At 57.6% G+C, this 19,288-nt stretch overlaps 1 protein-coding gene across 2 annotated transcripts in view; it reads right to left on the reverse strand.

Annotated features, from left to right (window-relative positions):
• Window positions 1-19,288, reverse strand: part of SDK2 (sidekick cell adhesion molecule 2) — a 250,446-nt gene that overhangs the window by 35,503 nt on the left and 195,655 nt on the right. Inside the window, exons 19-34 of one of the 2 annotated variants that reach the window (XM_074343606.1) lie at window positions 17,332-17,527; window positions 17,039-17,137; window positions 16,464-16,655; window positions 15,008-15,129; window positions 14,175-14,284; window positions 13,924-14,074; window positions 11,149-11,386; window positions 10,038-10,153; window positions 9,220-9,409; window positions 7,872-7,970; window positions 6,682-6,876; window positions 5,406-5,607; window positions 4,523-4,626; window positions 3,905-3,975; window positions 2,506-2,641; window positions 829-885 (exon numbers count right to left, since the gene is read on the reverse strand). In XM_074343606.1, coding sequence (XP_074199707.1) covers window positions 829-885; window positions 2,506-2,641; window positions 3,905-3,975; window positions 4,523-4,626; window positions 5,406-5,607; window positions 6,682-6,876; window positions 7,872-7,970; window positions 9,220-9,409; window positions 10,038-10,153; window positions 11,149-11,386; window positions 13,924-14,074; window positions 14,175-14,284; window positions 15,008-15,129; window positions 16,464-16,655; window positions 17,039-17,137; window positions 17,332-17,527 — 2,278 coding nt within the window. The remainder of the gene's footprint in view (window positions 1-828; window positions 886-2,505; window positions 2,642-3,904; window positions 3,976-4,522; window positions 4,627-5,405; window positions 5,608-6,681; window positions 6,877-7,871; window positions 7,971-9,219; window positions 9,410-10,037; window positions 10,154-11,148; window positions 11,387-13,923; window positions 14,075-14,174; window positions 14,285-15,007; window positions 15,130-16,463; window positions 16,656-17,038; window positions 17,138-17,331; window positions 17,528-19,288) is intronic. The other variant, XM_074343607.1, reaches the window with a different exon arrangement.

Genomic DNA, 19,288 nt, shown 5'->3' on the forward strand with positions numbered 1-19,288 from the left:
ATGCGAATTTTGGGCTAAGAAACCCTGTTTTTGCTCAGTTTGGGGCGCTTGGGTGGAGCGGGGAGTAGCTGCAGGAAGAGAGGCCCCGATACCCCGGGTGGGAGTCGCTGTCCCTCTTGGGGGCGGTGGCTGAAAGGCTCTCCCGCTGCTCCCTGTGCTCCTCCCCATGTCCCCCTCCCCAGGTGGAAGTCCTTCCCTTCATGTGGCGTGGGGGTGGGGGAGTCACCCTAAGCGCCCTGGTCCTGCAGCCCGTGAGGGCCGTGGGTGGGGGAAGGAAGGAGCGAGGGCAATTCAGTTAAACTCTGTTCCTAAGGGGAGGCCCCCTGCCCAGAGCTCCGGGCTGCAGGGAGAACCTAATATCCTCTGGGACATGAGGAAAAGAGCTAGGCCTTGGGGCAGGCACCGGGGAGGGCCATTTCCCGTCCCCGGAGGGAAGACAGGTGCTGCTCACTCCAGGGAGGAACTCGGCTTGAAGGACAGAGCTGGGTGGACAAGTGCCTTTGATGGGATGAGACGGGGCGGCAGCCATGTGGACCCCTGCCCATCCAGCTCCTACTGTGCACCTCCTGTCACTGTCCCCCCAAACCCCTCCCCCAACCGGGAGCACAAGTCCAGAGATGCCGCCTCTGTTCCGCGCTGACGGGTGGTGGCTAGAGTGGACCTCCCCTGGTGGCCCCCGGCTTTTCTGCGTGTTTCCAGAAAGCCACGTGTGTTCAGGGTGGTCCTGGGTGCACCACTCAGCCGTGGCCAGGCGTCCGCGGAGGCCCCACTTCCCTCCCTGTGGAAGGCGTGGGCCCCGTCGGGGAGCCGCCGTGCAGGGACACTTACTGTCCAGCTCGTACTGCGTGAGGCTGGGCCGGCTCAGGTTCCGCATGGAGTACATGGCTAAGGGTGGGGGAGGCGGAGGGGCCAGAGGGAGACAGCAGACAGAGGTTAGTACACACACCCCCGCCCCACGAAGACCCCGATGACGGGGGTGGGAGGGGAGGGAGGAGGCCTGGCAACACACAGGCAGAGGGAAGGAACTTCCAGGTTTCTGACAGAGAGTTAGGGGCCAGGGTGGGAGTGGGGAGAAAGGAGGCAGCTCCCAGCAGAGTGCTGCTGCCTCCGCCCTGGTGTGCACTGGCTGCAGGTCCCAGGGTGCCGGGAGCCCCTGGGAGCCCAGCATCCCCGGGGGGACGGCTCTGGGGAACCCTCTAGTCCCAGCTGGCTCCCCTGCCTAAGGCTGGGTTGCTGGAGAACCACCGTGATATAGTGGTGTTGTTAATTTCCTCATATGAACCAGAAACCATTTTACTACCAGGAAATATGACTGTATTATACACAGGCCTATAAAATCACAACCACAAGCACATGTCTGCCAAAAAATAAGAAAAAAAAAAAAATAACGCAAGCTGTTGGATCAGCTACTTCTGAATTTTTCTATTAATTTTCCCTTGCCACGCATTCAATCATTTTGTTGTCTGCTAATACTCGCTGGGAGACAAGGCGCAGGTGGTTTAAGAGAATTATGGGAGGAAAAACAAAACGGAGAGGATCTTAGATTGCTCCTCCTCTTCCATTCATCTCTGTTTTGGTTCCATCACCCAGCTGCGTACCCAAATCCGCCGGACTCCTCCCTCTCCCCGCTACCCCAGCCTCTCCCTCCCCAGCATGAACCAGCTGGGGAGCCCACATAACACCCCCTCCCTCAACTCCATCCCAAGCCTTCTGCCGTGGCTCCAGCCGCATGCTCTTACCCACGTCACCGCATTAGCCTCTAACTGGGCCCCTCCCTGCCTCTGGACCCCATCAGAAGCCGTCGCCCTTAAGACACCAAAGTAACCATCCTAACCCAAAAGTCCAACATGTCAGTCCCTTGCTCGCGACCCTCTCTGGGATTTCTACTCAGCTTTTCGATGTTTCCTTCCTGCTGCAGAGGTGGCCGGGGTTCCAAGCACCCTGGGGCAGGACTGTCACCTCCCTGAGGAACCAGAGGGGCCAGACCTTGGGCTGCCCTTGGAACATGACCAGGCTCAGCTTTTGGTCCTTCCCAACTCAGGCCCTTTGCATATGCTGGGCTCCCTACCCCCGCTTCTTTGGACTGGTTCACTTGGAATCATCCATCGGTGTCAGCACCTCAGCCAGTTCCAGGGAAGGCTTTTCTGACACACTGGCTTTAGGCTCTCCCGAATACACCCTCCCCAGCGGTCATGCCAACGGTCTTGGACACCTATGTAATCAGGCTTTTCTGCTTAAGTGCCTGGCTCTTCCTCCAGCCTGCAAGCTCCAAGAGGGCAGGGACCCCATCTGTCTTGTTCACTGCTGTCCCCCCGAGTGTCTGGGGGCCTAGACGGTGTTCAGTGACTACCAGCTCTGGTGACTGAGTGGGATGGGGTGGGAGGCACACACAGGTGAGGGCGGCAGGGTTTCAGGTTAGAGAGTCCAGGAGGCTGAGCGCTTCCGGGCAGGGAGGGGAGCGCCCGCGCGGCCCCCGCGCCCGCGACGCCCGCCGCTGTCACTCACGGGTAAGCTCTGCCCACTTGGCCCCTGGGTTGTTGATGCCACGCAGTGTGAAGCCTCTCAGCCCCTCGTACAGCAGCTCCCGGTACCGGATCCGGAAGCCCAGGAGGATGCCATTGATTTTGTCCTCTGCAGGTGGCTGCAGGGAAGGGAGCGGTGCTGGGGCCCGGCTGGGCTGGACCCCCGCTACTCACCCCTCCCTCCCCATCCTGCCTCCCGCAGTCGCCGAGCAGGGACTGTGTCTTCCCCAGGAAAGGGAATCAAAATGGCATTGAGCATTTTAACTTTACAAAGCATTTTCCAGTGAGGTTATTCCATTCCTGCAGCATTCCCTGTGAGGCAGGGCAGGACAGGAATCCCCACACCAGCTCCACGGTCCAGAGCAGGAATGTAAGGCTCAGAGATGGTCAGGAACTTCCCCAAGGTCACACAGCATCACTGGGGCCCTGAGCACGACTCCGGGTGCAGAGCTCATGCCAAAGAGCTGTTCGTGGTCTAGAAACTTCCTTCCACAATCGCCAGCCCCGCCCTGGCCAACATTTCCTGGAGTTTCCCAGGAATCAGGGAATCAGGGAGAGTCCTCTCCCTGCTCTTCAGCAAGGATAAGGGTGAGTGTGTCTTCGTGCACTGTTCCCTCCCGTGTCTTCATCTTCTCCTCTGTGGCTTTCTGCGCCCATCCTTAGATGAGGTGGAGAACAGGCTTCTGGAGGTGGTGGAAACTACTTTTTATGACACCTCCTTTAAAAAAACTGCTGAAACGGTTCAGCCGTTTAGTAGCTCCTGAACTACATCCCGGGCTGCAGCTGGCACCTCCCTGCCCGCTTGGTCACAATGGCCCCGCTCTGCTCCAGCCTCTGCCTGGTTCCCTGCTGTACTGGGTCATTCTCACTTAAGGGACTGTCCTCAGGTGAGGCCTTGGGCAGGGGTTGGGGGCCCCTCCTGTTTTCTTTTCCAGGGTTCCTGCTCACGGGGACGGGACAGAAGCCCTGTCCGGGTGCCGGTGAGGCACGCAGACCTGTGTGTGGTCTCTGACAGGAACCCTTCACTTACCGCGGGGACGGGATTTCACGGAGATACCAGGGGCCCCGAAAGCCCAAGAGCTTCCCCGACCAAGGATTCTCCCGATCTCAGGGCACTGACCCTGGCCCTGCCACTTAGTAGCTGAGGGACCTGGGGCCATTCTTGTCACCACCGAGTCTGGGTCCTTGTCCACAGATCTGATTGTCTGGGAGTAGAACGAGGAATGTATAGATGTATGAGTACATGCCTGTGTGTGTGTGTGAGTGTGCATGCCTGTGTACCATGTCCCAGCCCTGGTGCGGCTGTTGGCTTTCTGGTCCCCGCACATAGTATGTCTGAGTCCTCACGTGACATGGGCCCCTCCCCGCTCGCCAGGCCATACCTGCCATCGGATCAGCACAGAGGTGGTGGTGTGGGGTGTCACCGAGAGGATGGTGGGCGCTTCGTCCGGGGCTGGGGAGAGAGGCAGACAGGTGAGCTCTGGGGGGAGGGGGAGGGGACTTAGGCCCCTGGAGGCCATGGCGACCAGATTCTGCAGACACTGGAGTGTAGGGCAGCTCCTGCGAAAGCCACTCTTCATGGCCCAGCTTCTGCAGAACCAAGAGCCAGTGTGGAGGGAGAGAGGGGCTGAGACCCTGACCCCGGCCCAAAGCCAAGGACCCAGAGCCCTCCTCTCTGCCCAAGAGCCACGGGCCGCCTCCATTGCCACTGCCGAGGCCTCTCCCACTCCCATGGAGGTTTTCTGGCATCGGCCATGAGCTTGGAGGACATCAGAGAAGAAACATATGAGGATGCCAGGCTGGGCGTGGGTGCCTGAGCCCATGGCAAAGGCCTCTCCGGCCCAATCCTCCTTGGGACTCTGCCCAGAGAGCCAGACAAAGAGCCCAGTAGGCTGGGTGCCCCTCCCATCTTTGGAGGCCCCTCCCCTAGAAGAGAATGCCCAGTGGCCCAGGAAGCACCCAGGGACCAAGAGAAGGAGACCCAAACAGAGGTCACTGACCAGCCTGCAGGGTGGTCAGTGGTTCCGACTCCTCGCTGAACTCGCTGTCCCCGATGTCATTGGTTGCCTTCACTCGGAACTTGTAGGACGTGAAGGGCTTGAGCCTGTAGGGGGAATCAGGTTTGATGAACGGAGCTATCCCCTAACAGCCTGGTGCTGATCCATTACTCAGACAGACGATCTGCTACAAAGGCAACAAACTAGGGCCAGGCTGGGCCTTAGACCATGCCAGCTTGGGGTGCGGCCTCACCCTTAGCTCCAGCAATAGGTCCCCAAGTGGAAATGTCCACACATTTTCCACCTTGGAGGGGCACGCAGGTAGGACAGTGCCAGTAACACCCCCTAGGAGCTGACTCCTTCCCGAGAATGGCCATCTCTTTCCTCAATTTAGTAAATTCAGGAAAGGCCGAGGTTCTCAAGAGTTAACCAGGTCTTCATCTCCATCAGCCTCATCTCCTCTCCAGGCAAATGGCTCAACGCACTCGGTCACGTCAACCAGAGTATAAAAAATACATCCCAGTAGGAATGAAATTGAAGCCAGAATTTTGGAGGGAAGCTCCACTCCCTTATTAAAGACAGAGAGGGAGACGCCGCCTGGCTGGGAGGAATCGCTAATGAAGAGAGGCAAGGCTTCCTCTAAGAGGGGCTTCTAGGCTCCAGAAACAGATAATTAAAAGGCAGCCCTAACAAGGCTCCAGAGAGAGCGGGGAGGGAGGTTAGGACAGAGCTGCAGGGGATGCGCGTGGCTGGAGATGCAGGCTCTGGAAGCGATGGGGGGTGGGGTGGGCAGGCTGCAGGCGTTCTCAGGAGCTCCTCCAATGCTAGTGCTGCCAGGGCTGGGGGGGCCTGGAGCGGAGATGCTGGCGGACAGACAGGGCCTCACCTGTCCACGACGAAGGAGGAGGCGTTGTGGCTCACGGAGGCCGAGTGCAGTGCCCACCTGCCGCTGGGCAGCTCGCGGGTCTGGATGGTGTAGTAGCGCACGGGGGACAGGCCATCGCTCCCCGGCTCCCAGGACAGCAACACGCTGCGTGCCTTCACGTCCTCCTGCTGCACCACTGGCTTGCTGGGGGGCTGCGGGCGGTCTGTGGGGGGGGGGGAGGGGGAGGAGCAGGTGAGCCAGTGATGGAGGTGGGGGAGATGAGCTTTCTCAGGGAAGGGAGGGCAGTGCTCTGAGCGCAGGTCTGGCGACCCCTGCCCCTTCCCATTTCCAGGCACACAGGTCCCAACAGTCTGCCCGTGGATGCTGGTCACTGAGCCACAGGCTCCTGTCCTCAGGCTGCTGGAGGACCAGGTGCCTGGGAATTTACATCCCCCGAGGGCAGCCCCAGCCCAGGGCTGAAGTGAGCAGTCAGAACATCCCAGTTCCTTGGCCCCTGTCTGCACGGTGCTCAGATGGGACCTATGCGATGTCCCCGATGGTGTGGGCCTGAGCCCCCGTTCCCCTCGGTGGGACTTGGCCTTGTCCCCTGCCCGTGCTCGGCCCCTTCTCACTTCCTTATGCCCCGGGGAGTCTCAGTCTCAGCACTGTGGCATCTGGGGCGGATGAGACTTTACCACACGGGCCTGTCCTGTGTGTCGTAGGATGTGTAGCAGCACCCTGATCTTGACCCACCAGCCGCCAGGAGCACCTCCTTTCTCGCCCTGATAACCAAATGTCTCCAGACTTTGCCCAATGTCCCCTGGGAGAGGGGTCAATGTAGCCCTGGTTGAGAACCACTGCTTTTCTGTCTAATAAATCAGGTCCTAGGGATCTGGGGCTGCTTCTGCAGAACCCAACCTTGGGTGAGAAGCCGGCTCAGGGCAGTGGCAGCCAGGGCTGCAGGCTGTGGCCCCATCCTCCACCCAACTGGATATGGGCTTTGTCGAGGGGTTGCGGGAGAGGAAGGAACTGGTCTCATCAGTCTGCCCTTTGGAAAACCAGTAGCTGGGGCAGGGCTGGGTCCTTGGGAAGGGAACTTCCAGGCCAGCTCTGGAAGTCTGCTGGAGCCCTTCCTGACCTTGGCATCAGAGATTTGAGCCCCCTTTCCATTCCAGACCGGGGCAATGAGACTTGCCAACCCCAAGCCATGCACCAGGAGAGGATCTGAGTGCCTGGGTTGGCTGTGGGTGTCCCCTTGCCGGCCTCCCAGGCTTCCCCAGCCCCAGTGGGCCATCACCTCTCTTCTCGGTGGTCACCACCAGGGCCTCGGCGGCCTCTCCCCAGCCCTTGCGGGTCTGGGCCGTGATGCGGAACAGGTAGACAGACTCTGGCTTAAGGCTGGTGGCTGTGTACTGGCGGGCACTGGGCGCGAGCACCTCCACTGTGGCAGTGTTGGCCGTGGTGGCGTTGAGCCGGTGCGTGATCTGGTAAGCTGCGGGGCAGGAGGAAACAGGTCACATTGGGAAGAGGGGCAAGCTGCCTCCAGGGCCCCAAGAAAGGGTCATTCCTTTCTCAGCCACCACAGTGTCTGCCCTTGGGCCACCTTGGCTGTGGTTTGCCTGCTTGGAGCCCTCTTGGGTCACTCTCATGTCCTCAGTTGCTGCCTGGAGAATGTGACCATGGGGGGCATGCATTTCATAGGGTCTGCGACACCACCCCCCGCCCCAGCCCCAGGAGAGGAAACTGAGGCTTGGAGAGGCCAGACCACCTGCCAGGAAGTGACTGAGCTGGAATTCCAGCCCAGGTCTTTCTAAGTCCAAAGCGTTTACCCTCCTCCCTCCACTCTGTCTCCAGAGGCGCAGCAGCTTTGACCGGGGGCAGGCGCTGCAGGGTGACAGGACTGAGAGTGGTCTGATCCCCCAACTTACACGTGAGGGGCTGAGGCCGGGGAGGGAAGCTGACTTGCTCAAGTCCACACAGCTGCTGACTTCAACCCTGTAAGTCTTCTCCTGTGACACAGTGTGTGTGTGTGTGTGTGTGTGTGTGTGTGTGTGTGTGTGTTATGGGGGGAACCCTGAATATGAAACAATGCTTCCGACCTGCAGCACCCCTCCTGGGTGCCTCAGGTCCTGTCTCCCACCTGCGAGTGCAGCTGCTCTGAGTCAGACAGTGTGCCCTCACCTGGCCACACTTAGGAACAGCGGCCAAGGTTGACCAGGTGGCCAGTCTGCTTGGGACCAGGAACATGTGGAGGCATAAAGCTAACCAGTGGTCCTTAAAGAGACCTGAACCCTGACCCTGCCCTCCAGCAAGCAAATCTTACAGACTGAGATTCCTCATGGGAGAAATCAGACTCAGAACCATTCTCGAGGATGTGTGGACACTTGTCCTGGCTCAGGCTCCCTCCTGCCAACACTGACTTTGTCTCTTTTACACCTTTTACCCCCTTCTCCCTGCAGCCAGGGCATGGGAAGGGTAAAGGCTTACCAAGAATGATGCCGTTGGGGGCAGTGGGAGGCTGCCAGATCAGCCGCACCGATGTGGTCCTCACCTCTGGGAACAAGATGCCCATGGGTGGTCCTGGGACTGGAGAGGACAAAGGAGAAGCAGGTGACAGTGTGGCTGCTGCTCGGCCCAAGACCAGCCCAGCTCCTGCAGAGCAGCATGGCGGGCCGCAGGGGAAGGGGCCACTCTGCTCATGAACTTCTGTGGAGTACATCTCTGTGCCTGGCACTGTGTCCTCATACTGGACGTGAAGATGCTATCAGTGGGGTTTATACATTATTTAGCAGGAACTAGAAGGGACCAAGGCTTCAGCCATGGGGCAAAAGGAAGTGCCCACCCCGAGCCCACACCACTCCTCTTTTTACACCCCACTCTGGAATTCTTGGATCTGGAACTCTCTGCCCATATAGCCCCAAGCACGCTTCCAGGGTCTGCATGGACCTGTTCCCCGGGACCACCCTCCTGAGGGTGGAGACTTGCACCCCTAAACTGAGGGATGGCCAAGGGGCAGCTGTTTTGGGCATATGGTTGGAGACTGAATGGTATCGGCCAGAGGAGGTGGTGGGGGGGACACAGAACAGGGCGGCAGAGTTGGGGGACAGCTAGTGGGCAGCTCTTCCTGAGCTGCCTCAATCCAATGTGCAGAAGCCAAGAAGCCTGAGACTTCTAAACCTGAACTTGGCCTTCTAGGTCATTAGGAGGGTATATTTATCAAGGCAGGAGGATAGAACATATTTAATTTAACAGATCATTAGCTTGATTTATCACGTTAGAACACAGAGACATACGGTGTTTGGGCTTCCTTTTGCTCTCTTGTCTGGTCCCCACAGATGTTTGTGGTGAGCTGTGCGTGAGGATGTATGTGGGGAGAAGGGAGGAGGGCAAAGGACCCATCCGCCTGCCTCTGATGGGGAGCTGTGCCACTGAGATGAATGCCTAGAGCCTGGCTGGCATCACTCTCTTGCAAAGAGGACCAGTAGGCTTGGCAAAGGAGAAATCAAGACTTTTCCTTGCACAGAGCTTCACTCAGAGTGAGCCTGCCCCAGGGGAACAAGAAATCAAAACAGATGCAAATTCTCTTTCTCTGTACACTTGTCCCAGGGAGAGACCAAGAGACTGAATCAGATGTCAAACTGCATTGTCATTTCTCCCTTAGGGGCGCGCTGTCTGTCATTAGCATCCCCTCGCAGTGGGATTGGTGTCCTCGGTGACCCACCTCGCCCAGGAGAAGCCTGAGGCCATGGTTCCCTTTGGGGCAGAGGGAGACCCAGAGGGCTGGCTGGGAGGGCGGTTCCCAGTCTTCCCCAGGCTCTCAGGGATGCGAACTCACCGTCATCCAGCGTCCGCTCCAGGATGGGAGGGTGGCTGGGGCTGCCGTCCCCGATGCGCGTGAAGGCCAGCACCTGGACCTCGTAGAGCACATATTTGCTCAGGCCTGTGAGCTGGGCGCTGCGTGATGAGTTCCCTTCCACCAGCCAGAACCGGGGCTGGGAGTCCGAGTCCTTCTCCTTATACATCACCTGTCAGAGCCCAGGGTGGGGGTGAGGGCTTTGGGCTTGGGTCTGGCCCTGTCAGCACCTCCCGTGTCTCCTCCCCAGGGACCAGGTGGACAGACTTGGGGCTCCTTGGAGTGGCTTGGCCCCCAGGCGGCATGGAGTAATGCAAAGCTAGGGCTCAGGGAGGGCGAGGGGACACAAAGGTGCACTCAGCCATAGAGCTGGAAGGTTCCTTAGAGAGCATCCAGGTGGGAAACAGGCCCAGAGTAGGGGTGTGATTCGCTCAAGGTCACACAGCCTGTAGTGGGGGAGCTGGGAGGCCAAGGCAAGGGGCTGGACCATGCAGTAGGTGCAGCTTGGGGAGGAATTCTAGACGATGATGGAAACTGAAGCTGTGGCTTGGGACAGTGTGGCCTCCAGGGGGAGGTGGAGTTGCTCTAAGGACCCCAGGCCCTCCCTGGAAGACTCCCCACCCCGAAGGGAGGACTCCTTGGTTGCCGTGGTGACTGGTGGATGGCGATCGGGCAGATCCTCTCTGTCCACTCTTGAAGGCAGAGTCCTGGGCCCCAGGGGGTCAAGAGGACAGGGCACCCAGATGGGGAAGTCGGGGCAGGGGTTCCAGGCTCCTCCCGTCCTTGGATGTAGGACGCACCTTGTAGCCAAGTACCAGCCCATTGCGGTCGGCCTCGGGGACTTCGTTCCAGCGCACCAGCATGCTGCTGGAGGTGGTGGCCAGCGCAGACACGTTGGTGGGGCCAGAGGACGGGACTGGGGGAGAAAGGAGAGGAGAGAAGGCCCTCAGGACCCGGAGTGGACCCCGCAGTGGAGGGGGTGGAGGGGGGCCTGGGGAGGGAGCCGGGGCACACACGGGCCCCAACTAGCCAATTATCCAATTATCCTTCGGTGACGATTCCTTTTGGCTCTGAAGTGTCACAGGTGGTGCTTTGGGTTGCAGACCAGCCTCCCTGTTAGCCCCTCGCAGGCTAAGGAGACTTAGGGTGAGGCCGTGTCTCCTGCCAGCGCAGCAGTGAGGGGCTGGGAAGGGCCCTGGGTGGGAAGGGACTCGGGTGGGAAGGGACCCATCATTCAAACGGCTTCAGGGAAAAAAACCCACAGAGATGCAAACCATGTGTCAGATGGATGAGGGCTGCCTGTAGGCTGGGAGCACCTATTTGGTGGGTGTCCCCTTGCCGGGGTCCTGTGAGCTGCTTGCTGGTTGTGTTTCTGGAATGTTCTAAGAGCCAACCCAACCTGCGCCCTCTCCCCACCCCGTGCCTCCCATCTTGGGCTTTTACAGGCACCGCTGGGTGTCAGGGCTAAAGGTGAGGGTGCAGAGGCAGGGAGCCCCCCGGGAATCCCTTCTCCCCACTCTTGGGCTTTTACAGGCACCGCTGGGTGTCAGGGCTAAAGGTGAGGGTGCAGAGGAAGGGAGCCCCCGGGGAACCCCTTCTCCCCGCCCTTGGGCTTTTACAGGCACTGCTGGGTGTCAGGGCTAAAGGTGAGGGTGCAGAGGCAGGGAGCCCCCTGGGACCCCTTCTCCCCGCCCCCAACTTTGGCAGCAGTGCTGGGAAGGGTCAGGTCCTGGGAGACGCGGCCACGTGGCAGGGGGCTGAGCACAGAGAAATCAGCCCGGGCTATTTTTGCACAACAGCTCGAGCTTCTGTGCTCTGGGAAGGCCCTACAGACAGTGTGACAAAGGTGGGGATAGCCCCGGGCAAGGGGGCAGTGACCAGGGTGGCTGGCATGAGGGGGCAGGGCGGCACCTGACTCCCGGGTCCTGCCCATCACCGTCTGGCTCCAGGGCCCGCTCCCGATGGCGTTGAAGGCCTGCACCTGGACGCGGTACTCCGTCCACTCCTCCAGGTCTTCGATGGTGTACTCCCGCTCCACGCGGTCCTGGACCACGTGGCTCAGCGTCTTGCCGTGGCCGTCTGCCCGGCTGTACTTGATCTTGTAGCCCACGGACTCGGGGTTCCCGTTGTATTCCATCTCCGGGAGAGGCTGCAGGAGGACAGGGGTGGGCAAAGCTGCTGGGAGGCCAGGCCTGCCCAGTGGATGGAACAACTGCCTGGCTCATACCTCTTCCAGGGAGCCTTCAGGATTACCCCGCCCACTGTCCAAACCCGTCGGCACCCACAGGAGGCGCTCTAACCTGAGGCTTGGTTGTGTGTTGCTGTGTTTCTGATGGCCCCACTACCTCCCTGTCTCTCCACCCCAGGTTCAGAGGAGAGGCAGCATCCACTCTTGACTGTGCACGTGACAAATTTACTACCCGGCCAGGGGAGTCGGCCCTGGTGAGGACCCACATGAAGGGTGTCTGTCTGTCCAACACACAGCACCTTTGGCTGTGGCTGTCTCTGCCACTTAACTCCCCAACTCAGGCTGCCGACACAGACTTATTTAATTGCCTACAACACGCCTGGTCTCGGCTCATGTCGGCCCTTGGAGGAGCACGCATGCGGAGACAGCATCTCAAGCATGGATGGGGTACCCAGCACTGTCAGGAAGTCCTTCCATGCAGCAAGCCTCAGTCTCTCCTGCTGCATTTTCAGCCTCCTTCTGGTTTGAGTTTCAGTGAAGAGAAAAGATCACTCCCCTTCCTTATGACTAGGCAGTGGGGCTGTGGTCACTGGCTCAAGGTCACTTGGATGAACTTGGGCAGTGTTGAAAAGCAGTGGGGGTGTGTGCATGTTGGGGGCAGCCTATGATCTGAATGAAGCAGGTGCGAGCCGAGGGCCCAGCCTTCGGATTCTCCTCTGAAGGTGGCAGAGCTAGAACCAGGGAGCCCTCAGCCCCCACCTGCCCCCCTTTTGCTTTCCCAGGGGCTCCAAAGAGCCTGTGACCTCCTGGCTCCCCATATTCTGACCCACTTTTCTCCTGTTCCTCAGCCTCTGCCTCACCCTCTACAGACACTCAGTGAAGCAGATCAGAGCCACTAAGACAGCAATCAATGGGCCTGAGAGCTTGAGGCGGCCTCGAGTTCAGGCTCCCTGACCCCTAAGGGAGGGGACCGGGCAGTGCACCGTTAGGTGGGGCTGGAGGTGCCGGGGGCCACTGCCATTTACTCTCCCTCCAGCCCCCACTCTGGGTATCAGACTTTTTATTTTATTTATTTATTTTTAAAAGGAAACACTGTTTTTTTCCTTTTTAGTGGTGGTACTAGGGATTGAACCCAGGACCTCGTGCATCCTAAGCATGCACTCTACCACTGAGCTATCCCCTCCCCCTGGGTATTGGATTTTTTAGCCTTTTAATATTTCAAAACCTTAAAGTGAGAGGCAGGAGGGGAGCAGAGCTGAGGGGAGAAGCAGTGACTTGGGGAGGCGAATATGACAGAAGGCTGCGTGTGCCCGGGGCGCCCTGGGCTGGGCGGAAAGACAGCTCTGCCCGGGGCGGTGCCAGCCTCCTGGGAGGGAATCGTAATGACTAACCAGCGCCTGTCCAGGGCTGATGGCCCTTAGCAGCTTCCATCAGGCTGTCCGTGTAAGCGAAGGGCAGGAATGACTTTGCAGTCAACCCCGGCCCACAGAACAGCGTTTTGTAAGTTGTGTTTTATGCAACTAGTAAGAGAGCGTCCATGGAAGCAAAAAGGAGTTGTGTGGCCGGAGGGGCCTGGAGAGGCAGAGCCAAGCAGGCTCCTCCTGGAGCCAGCACCCCCGGATTCCCTAAGGAGCCGGGCTACGTGGTACTGTCCCCGCGTTTACCTGTCTAGGAGCTCCTCTCAGATTGCTACTTTGTAGGATCTATGCTGGGAAATGCTGTCCCGGGGGATGCCCGGGGGAGAAATGTCCTCTCCTGTCCCCCAGAAGGTGCTCAGGAGTTGAGCTGGGGATTGGGGGGCCAGCATTGGGATTCTCAGCCCTGCTGTTAACTCGGTGGTATGGGAGGATGTGGGGGGACTTGGGCCAGATATTCGACCTCTCTCTGACTCAGTTTCCTTATCTGTAAAGTGGGGGCCAGGATCCCTTGGCTGTCACAGGCTCATGGAGAGGGTTTGAGGACCAACTTTGAAAGCACTCAGAAGAGCGCCTGGCAGGAGAAGCCCTCACTCCGTGAGTATTATGACCTTGTGCAGAGTGCGGGGGGTAATGACCCTTGACCTGGAACCCCAATCTGCAGGGACAGTCTGAAAGCCCCTCCCCCACCTCCCCCTCAACCTCAAAAGCGATCTTTAACTTGGCGTGGTGGGACAACTTACATATGAATCCCAGAACCACCTCGAGGAGCTATATGGCTGAGGGTGAATTCCTAACCTCTCTGAGCCTCTGTTTTCTTAGCTGAAAATTGGGAGAGTGAAGTGTCCTTTGCAGGATTACTGAGAGGATTAAAAGGAAAGAGTAAGTGTAACATGCTTGGCACTTTTCAGTGTCCCCCTCCGCACGTGGGGCATTTGTTCATTTGGCTAAAAGAGAAAAAGGGAGCTGGAGGTAATCAGGTGCACGCCTCTTTGATGGGGCCCCTTGGAGGCAGGGACACCTTTACAGGGTGATGAGGACCAAGGAGACATCCCACCCCCACTGCCCTCGCAGGAGCCTCACCATCCAGCGGAGCCACAGGCTGGTCTCACTGGCCGTGCGCAGGGTCACGTTGGCTGGAGCCATGTCAGGGGGCGCCTGGAGGGTCTGGATCTTCCTAGAAGGCTGGCTGGGCGGGCTGGTGCCCACAATGTTCACCTGACGCATGCGGAAACTGAGATGGGGAGGAAGAGATGAGCTAAATGGGGAGGGCGGGACCCCGAAGCCAAAGCCCCTCCCAGTCTGGGCAGCGCCCTCCTCTCTGGCCCCATTACCTGTAGTAGGTGAAGGGGTTGAGGTTGGGCACCTCCATGGAGCGGGCGTCGGGCTCGTTGGTGAGCTGGTGGATCAGCAGCCACTCCTCTCCCTCCCCGATCACGCCCACCTGAAGAGGGAAACACCCTTAGATCTGGCCAGCCTGGTGCTCTGAGCCCCAGCTCTTGGAAGGTAAAGCCTTGCTCAGGGAAGGTCTTGATTTCAAACCCCAGGGCTCACCCGGAGGGCACCAAATGGGGCGACCAGCTTTCCGGGTCCTTGAACATGACTTCAAGTGTGACCCTGAGCCCTCCTGCATCAGAATCTCATAGGATGCCTATTATAAACCCACTCTTGGGCCCTGCCCTTGACTCAGCCAATCGGAATCCCCGGGGGTGGTGCCCAGGAGTCTGGGCATTTAGTAAGCTCCCCAGGTGGTTCTCCTGGGCACCCTGGCAGGCTTCTAAAACCCCAGCTAAATCAGAATCAGAATTTCTGGAGGAGGGGACCCAGGAGCTGGAACCTCTGAACGCGGCCAAAGGTGAGACCCACAGGAGTAAAGGGCTGCAGGAAGCAGCTGGTTATTTTTCTAGGCCAGCCAGGCACCACCGCGACCGGAGGGGATTACTCTGTGTGTGTGTGTGTGTGTGTGTGAACACACGTGTGTACAATGTACAGGTGAGGAGAGGTGGAGGTAGAGATGAGGACGTTTTTGGTGTACTTGGCTTTCTGATAGTTGCTTGTGATGCAGAGATGCAAACACACATAAGACTTGCATTTAAGAGCACGGGCATGGCCAAGGCCAGGGAGCAGGCTGTCCGGGTTGTAGAGTTCCCCTCCAGCAGGCTTTTACCTGGGCCTCCACCAGCCAGCGGGAGATGGAGGTCTTCCCGTCGTAGCCTGGCCTGAACTGCAAGGTCACGGAGCGGGGGCCGATGTTGGAAATGCCGAGGTTGGTGGGGGCCCCTGGGAGTTCTGGAAAAGGGAAACAAGGCAGGAAGGGAGATCAGGTGAGAAGAAAGTCCTTGCACATGGAACAGGACTCTCTGGGCGAGGAGGGGGCTGTGTGTCGCACATTTCCTAGGAACCTCCCAGGAGGAGCACGGCTGAGGTCTCGCCCAGCTGACAAGTCTTCATTCTGGCATCAGTGGTTCACTGAGTTCAGACCAGGGACCTGAGGCAGGTTTAGGGGCTGAGAGTCCCTCCTAGGGCCCCAGGGAGGCTCTCAGGGCCAGGACACAGGGGCTGGGCATGAATCCTCTCCATCCACACACCCACTGCAGCCCTCCCAAACCCAACAATGGCTGAGGGAGAGTAGAAGGGGTAGAGATAGGAGGCAGCCCTTGTATTCTGATCAGGAATCTTGGGGCTCAGGATGAACAGAAAGAGCTAGATTCCAGAGTCTGGCTGTCTGAGTTGGAATCCAACTCCACTGCATCCATGCTGTGTGTCTTTGAGCAAGTTACCTAACCTTTCTGTGCCACAACAGCCTCCTCAGTGAAATGGAGATGATAATATTGCCTGCCTCAGGGTGGTTGGGAGGATGAAATGAATTGAAATGAAATGAAATGCATATAAAGCACTTAGCTCTGGGCTGGATGAGCACTACATCAATACTCGTCAGTGTTACTATTAACACTTGGGGCTGACTGAAGCCCGGGTATCTGAGCCAGCTTGGCGGGCGTGCGGAGGGATTCTGGCCACACAGGCATAGACTTACAGACTCAGATACTTAGAGACTCAGAGAGGGCCACATGGTTACCCAGTGCATCTCCCCAGAGATACAGATGGGGAAACTGAGGCACAGAGGGGCCACCTGACTTGCTCAAGGTCGCAGAGCCTGGCAGAAGCAGAGCTGGGCGTAGAACCTGGCTTGCTCTTTCCACAGCGGGTGAGATTCTTCCCACCCACCTCTTCCTACTTTCCAACCAACATTTCCACTGGTTGGAGTCCCTTTTGGGCTTTTTGGGTGACAGTGAGAATTCTTCCCCCAAATCATAGACAGCATTGCTTGATGTGGAATCTGGTGTGGAATGGGGGAAGGGAGGGAGGGGGCAAAGGGCGGAGGGCATATGGGTGGGGTCCTGTGGGGGCTGAGGCTTTCCTGAGAGCCAGGGGAGGAGGCGGCAGCAGCCCACACAGCCTTGCAATCATGAGGATGAAGCTGGCTCCAGGAGGACCGGGAACCACAGACCCCAGGGAGGGGAGAGCTCCATGGGAAAGAAGCCCATATTCCTGAAAAAGAAGAGGCCTCTTCCCGATCAGGAGAACAAGAGGCCAGGAGTCCTGCGCTGAGAGCGGGCACCCACCTGGAGGCACTCCGGAGGAGATGGTCGAGGCGGACACCTGGCCCTGGCCCTTGGCGGTCATGGCAGCCACCTCGATGGTGTAGGTGGTGAGCGCGGTGAGGCCCGTGACGCGGTACTCCAGGGTCACGTTGGGCAGGTAGTGGGTCACTCGGGTGTTGGTCCGGTTATATTCCTCCCAGGAGATCCGGTACCCTGGGGAGCCCCCCATGTGGTGTGACCATAACCTTCTGCTCTGCTTCTCAGGTCCTCACCAGTTAGATACGCACTGGGAGCAAGGGGGCCGAGGGAGGTGGGACATCCTGCCTGGGGCCCTGGGTGTAACCTTGGAGGGCTGCCCCCACTGGGTGGGGATGACAGGACGGAGAGCGAGTCACTGTGGTGACTATGGGGGGCCTGTTTCTGAAGATCTGGGGTGTGTTACAGAGCAGAGAGGCTAAGAACCTCCTCTGAGTCCCTTCCAGGAAAGAGTGGTCTGTGGGGAGGCTCTGGATGAACATGAGGTCGAAGGCAGGGGGATGGACAGGGCGACCCTTCCTGGCCGGTCTCCCCCCTAGCTCGGTCCCCATGGTGCCCACCTGTGAGGATGCCGTTCTTCTCGCCTGGCTCCTGCCAGCTGACCTTCAGCGATGTGTCCAGGATTTCACTGAAGCTCAGGTGTCCCACAGGCCCAGGCACTGTACCCCAAAAGGGCCCCCCACCCACCCCATGCCAGTTAGAGCAGGAGAGAGGCCACCAGCAAGACAGCCCGTGGTGCTCCAGGGGTGCCCCAGGCTAGAAGGCAGGACCAGGGCCGCCCTGTGCCTAGAGTGTCCAGCCTAGCCCGGGTGGGAGGGGGGAACAGAGCGAGCAGGGGCTGGGTGCTGCCTACCATCCTCATGGGTGCGCACCAGCTGGGGGGTGCTGCGGGGCCCGTCTCCGGGGGTGGTGAAGCACAGCACCGAGGTGAAGTACTCGGTGAACTTCTTCAGGCCAGACACGAAGCCCACGTGGATGCTGTCTTGAAAGTTGGGCCGGGCTGTCACCATGGTAACCTCCTCTTCCTGCTCCGGCTCCCAGGCGATCAGCTGCAGAGAGGCCAGCAGCTCAAGCAGGGTAGCAAGAATGTGCCAGCAGAGGCCGCGCCCTCTCCCACCGGCTGGGCCAATGGCCAGAGAGTGTCCAGGAGCCCAGCTCCCCAGGGTCCCTCCTTCCAGGGAAGGGAAGACTCTGCAGACACCCATAGGCCACTGGAGCATCTGTCTTTCTGGAAGATCACTTTGGTGTGCTGTTCTGTTCACCGAATGACTTACTCTAAGCAAGGCACCGGGTGGGGTACCTTCAAAGAATCATCTCTCCCTCAATCCCCACAGCGACCCCACAGGGAAGTTCTTTACCAAGGTGCGCTACATCATTTGCAGGTCCAGTGCAAAATGCAAATGGAAGCTCCCTTCTTCAAAAATTATTAAGAATTTCCAAAACCAACAAAAAAATTTTTTTTTAATTTAGAAAGTTATGAAGAATTTCCAGAGACAGCAGCAGAGCACTGAACTGAACACGGGGCCCTTCTGAGCGTGGGTCCCTAAGTGACCACACAGGCTGAGCACTCATGAAGCTGATCCTATTTTTTTTAACAGATGAGGAAATTGAAGCTCAGAGAGGTTAAGTGACTTACTCTATCTCACACAGCTCCTAGGAAGCTGAGGGTCTCTGCTTCCCGTACCTGGGCTTCCACGCCTTTTCCCGCCTTGGCTGGGCAGAAACTTCCTCAGAGTCTTCCTCTAAGCTGGAACTTCAGTGTGCGGCTAACTTTTATTCTTTTAAACTTGTTCTAAGTTGCGATTTCAATCTTAACCATCTCCTACAGAGGGACTGCCGGCGAGAAAACCTCACCTGGAAATTCAGCATCGCTTTCTGTCTCATCTCTGCTCTGCACATCCCACCCATAACTGCATAAACTCCCTGCCTCCTGATCTCTCACCCCATCCCGATTTCTGGGCCCTTCATCTGTCTCTAACAATGACAGCTGGTCTCAGAGATTTCCTCATTTATCTGAAGTTGATTAAATAGCAATTAATGGTGAAAAGCAACACTTGATGAGTTTTAATAAGCATGGGTATTTATAGACATAAAACAATGCCCCGCCGATGTCTCCTGATTAACTCACGCCCATAACAATGCTTAATCTTCTCCTTTTCATGGCCGTGTGTTTATAAAGGATGTTTTGAAATTAAATTGGTATTGTGAAGAGATAGCCTATAGCAAATTAATTAGACACTAATTAGACCCTAAAAATACTAATCAGAAATACTAAGTGGCATTTAATAAGTATGTTAAATATGGTCCTTATTTTAGTTATCTTGTTTCATAGCAATTACATTGCTGAACTTCTTTGGAGTAGATTAAGAAACAAGTTTGATGTTTTAATTTAATTTAATTAATGTAAATTTGAATTAATTACACCGTTAGAATTAATTGTGTGGTGTATTCCCCAGTAAGTGCAAAATCTGGGTAAATATTATTTTATTGGGCTTAGGCCAATTATGATCACTACCATTAAAAAAAAAATTAAGGCCGAAGACTGTCTTTACAGGTGCCTGAAAACAGTATCACAGGGAACTGTCTTCAGAAATGGCATGAAGATGTGCCCAGGGTGCCAGGAGTGTGGTCTTGTGGACTCATGACCATGTGTCATCCTGCAGTTCCAGACCCAAAGCCCAGGATGGCGGCAGGGCGGGGGTTGCTTGGAAATATTTACTCCACTTGTCTTTCTGTCAGTGCATCTGAAGAGGAAGGGGCTTAGGGTTAAGAGCTTCTCCCTCAGGGCCAGGAAGACAATAGAATTGTCT

Source organism: Camelus bactrianus, chromosome 16, assembly GCF_048773025.1.
Source record: "Camelus bactrianus isolate YW-2024 breed Bactrian camel chromosome 16, ASM4877302v1, whole genome shotgun sequence".
In the NCBI taxonomy this organism is placed as follows: domain Eukaryota; kingdom Metazoa; phylum Chordata; class Mammalia; order Artiodactyla; family Camelidae; genus Camelus; species Camelus bactrianus.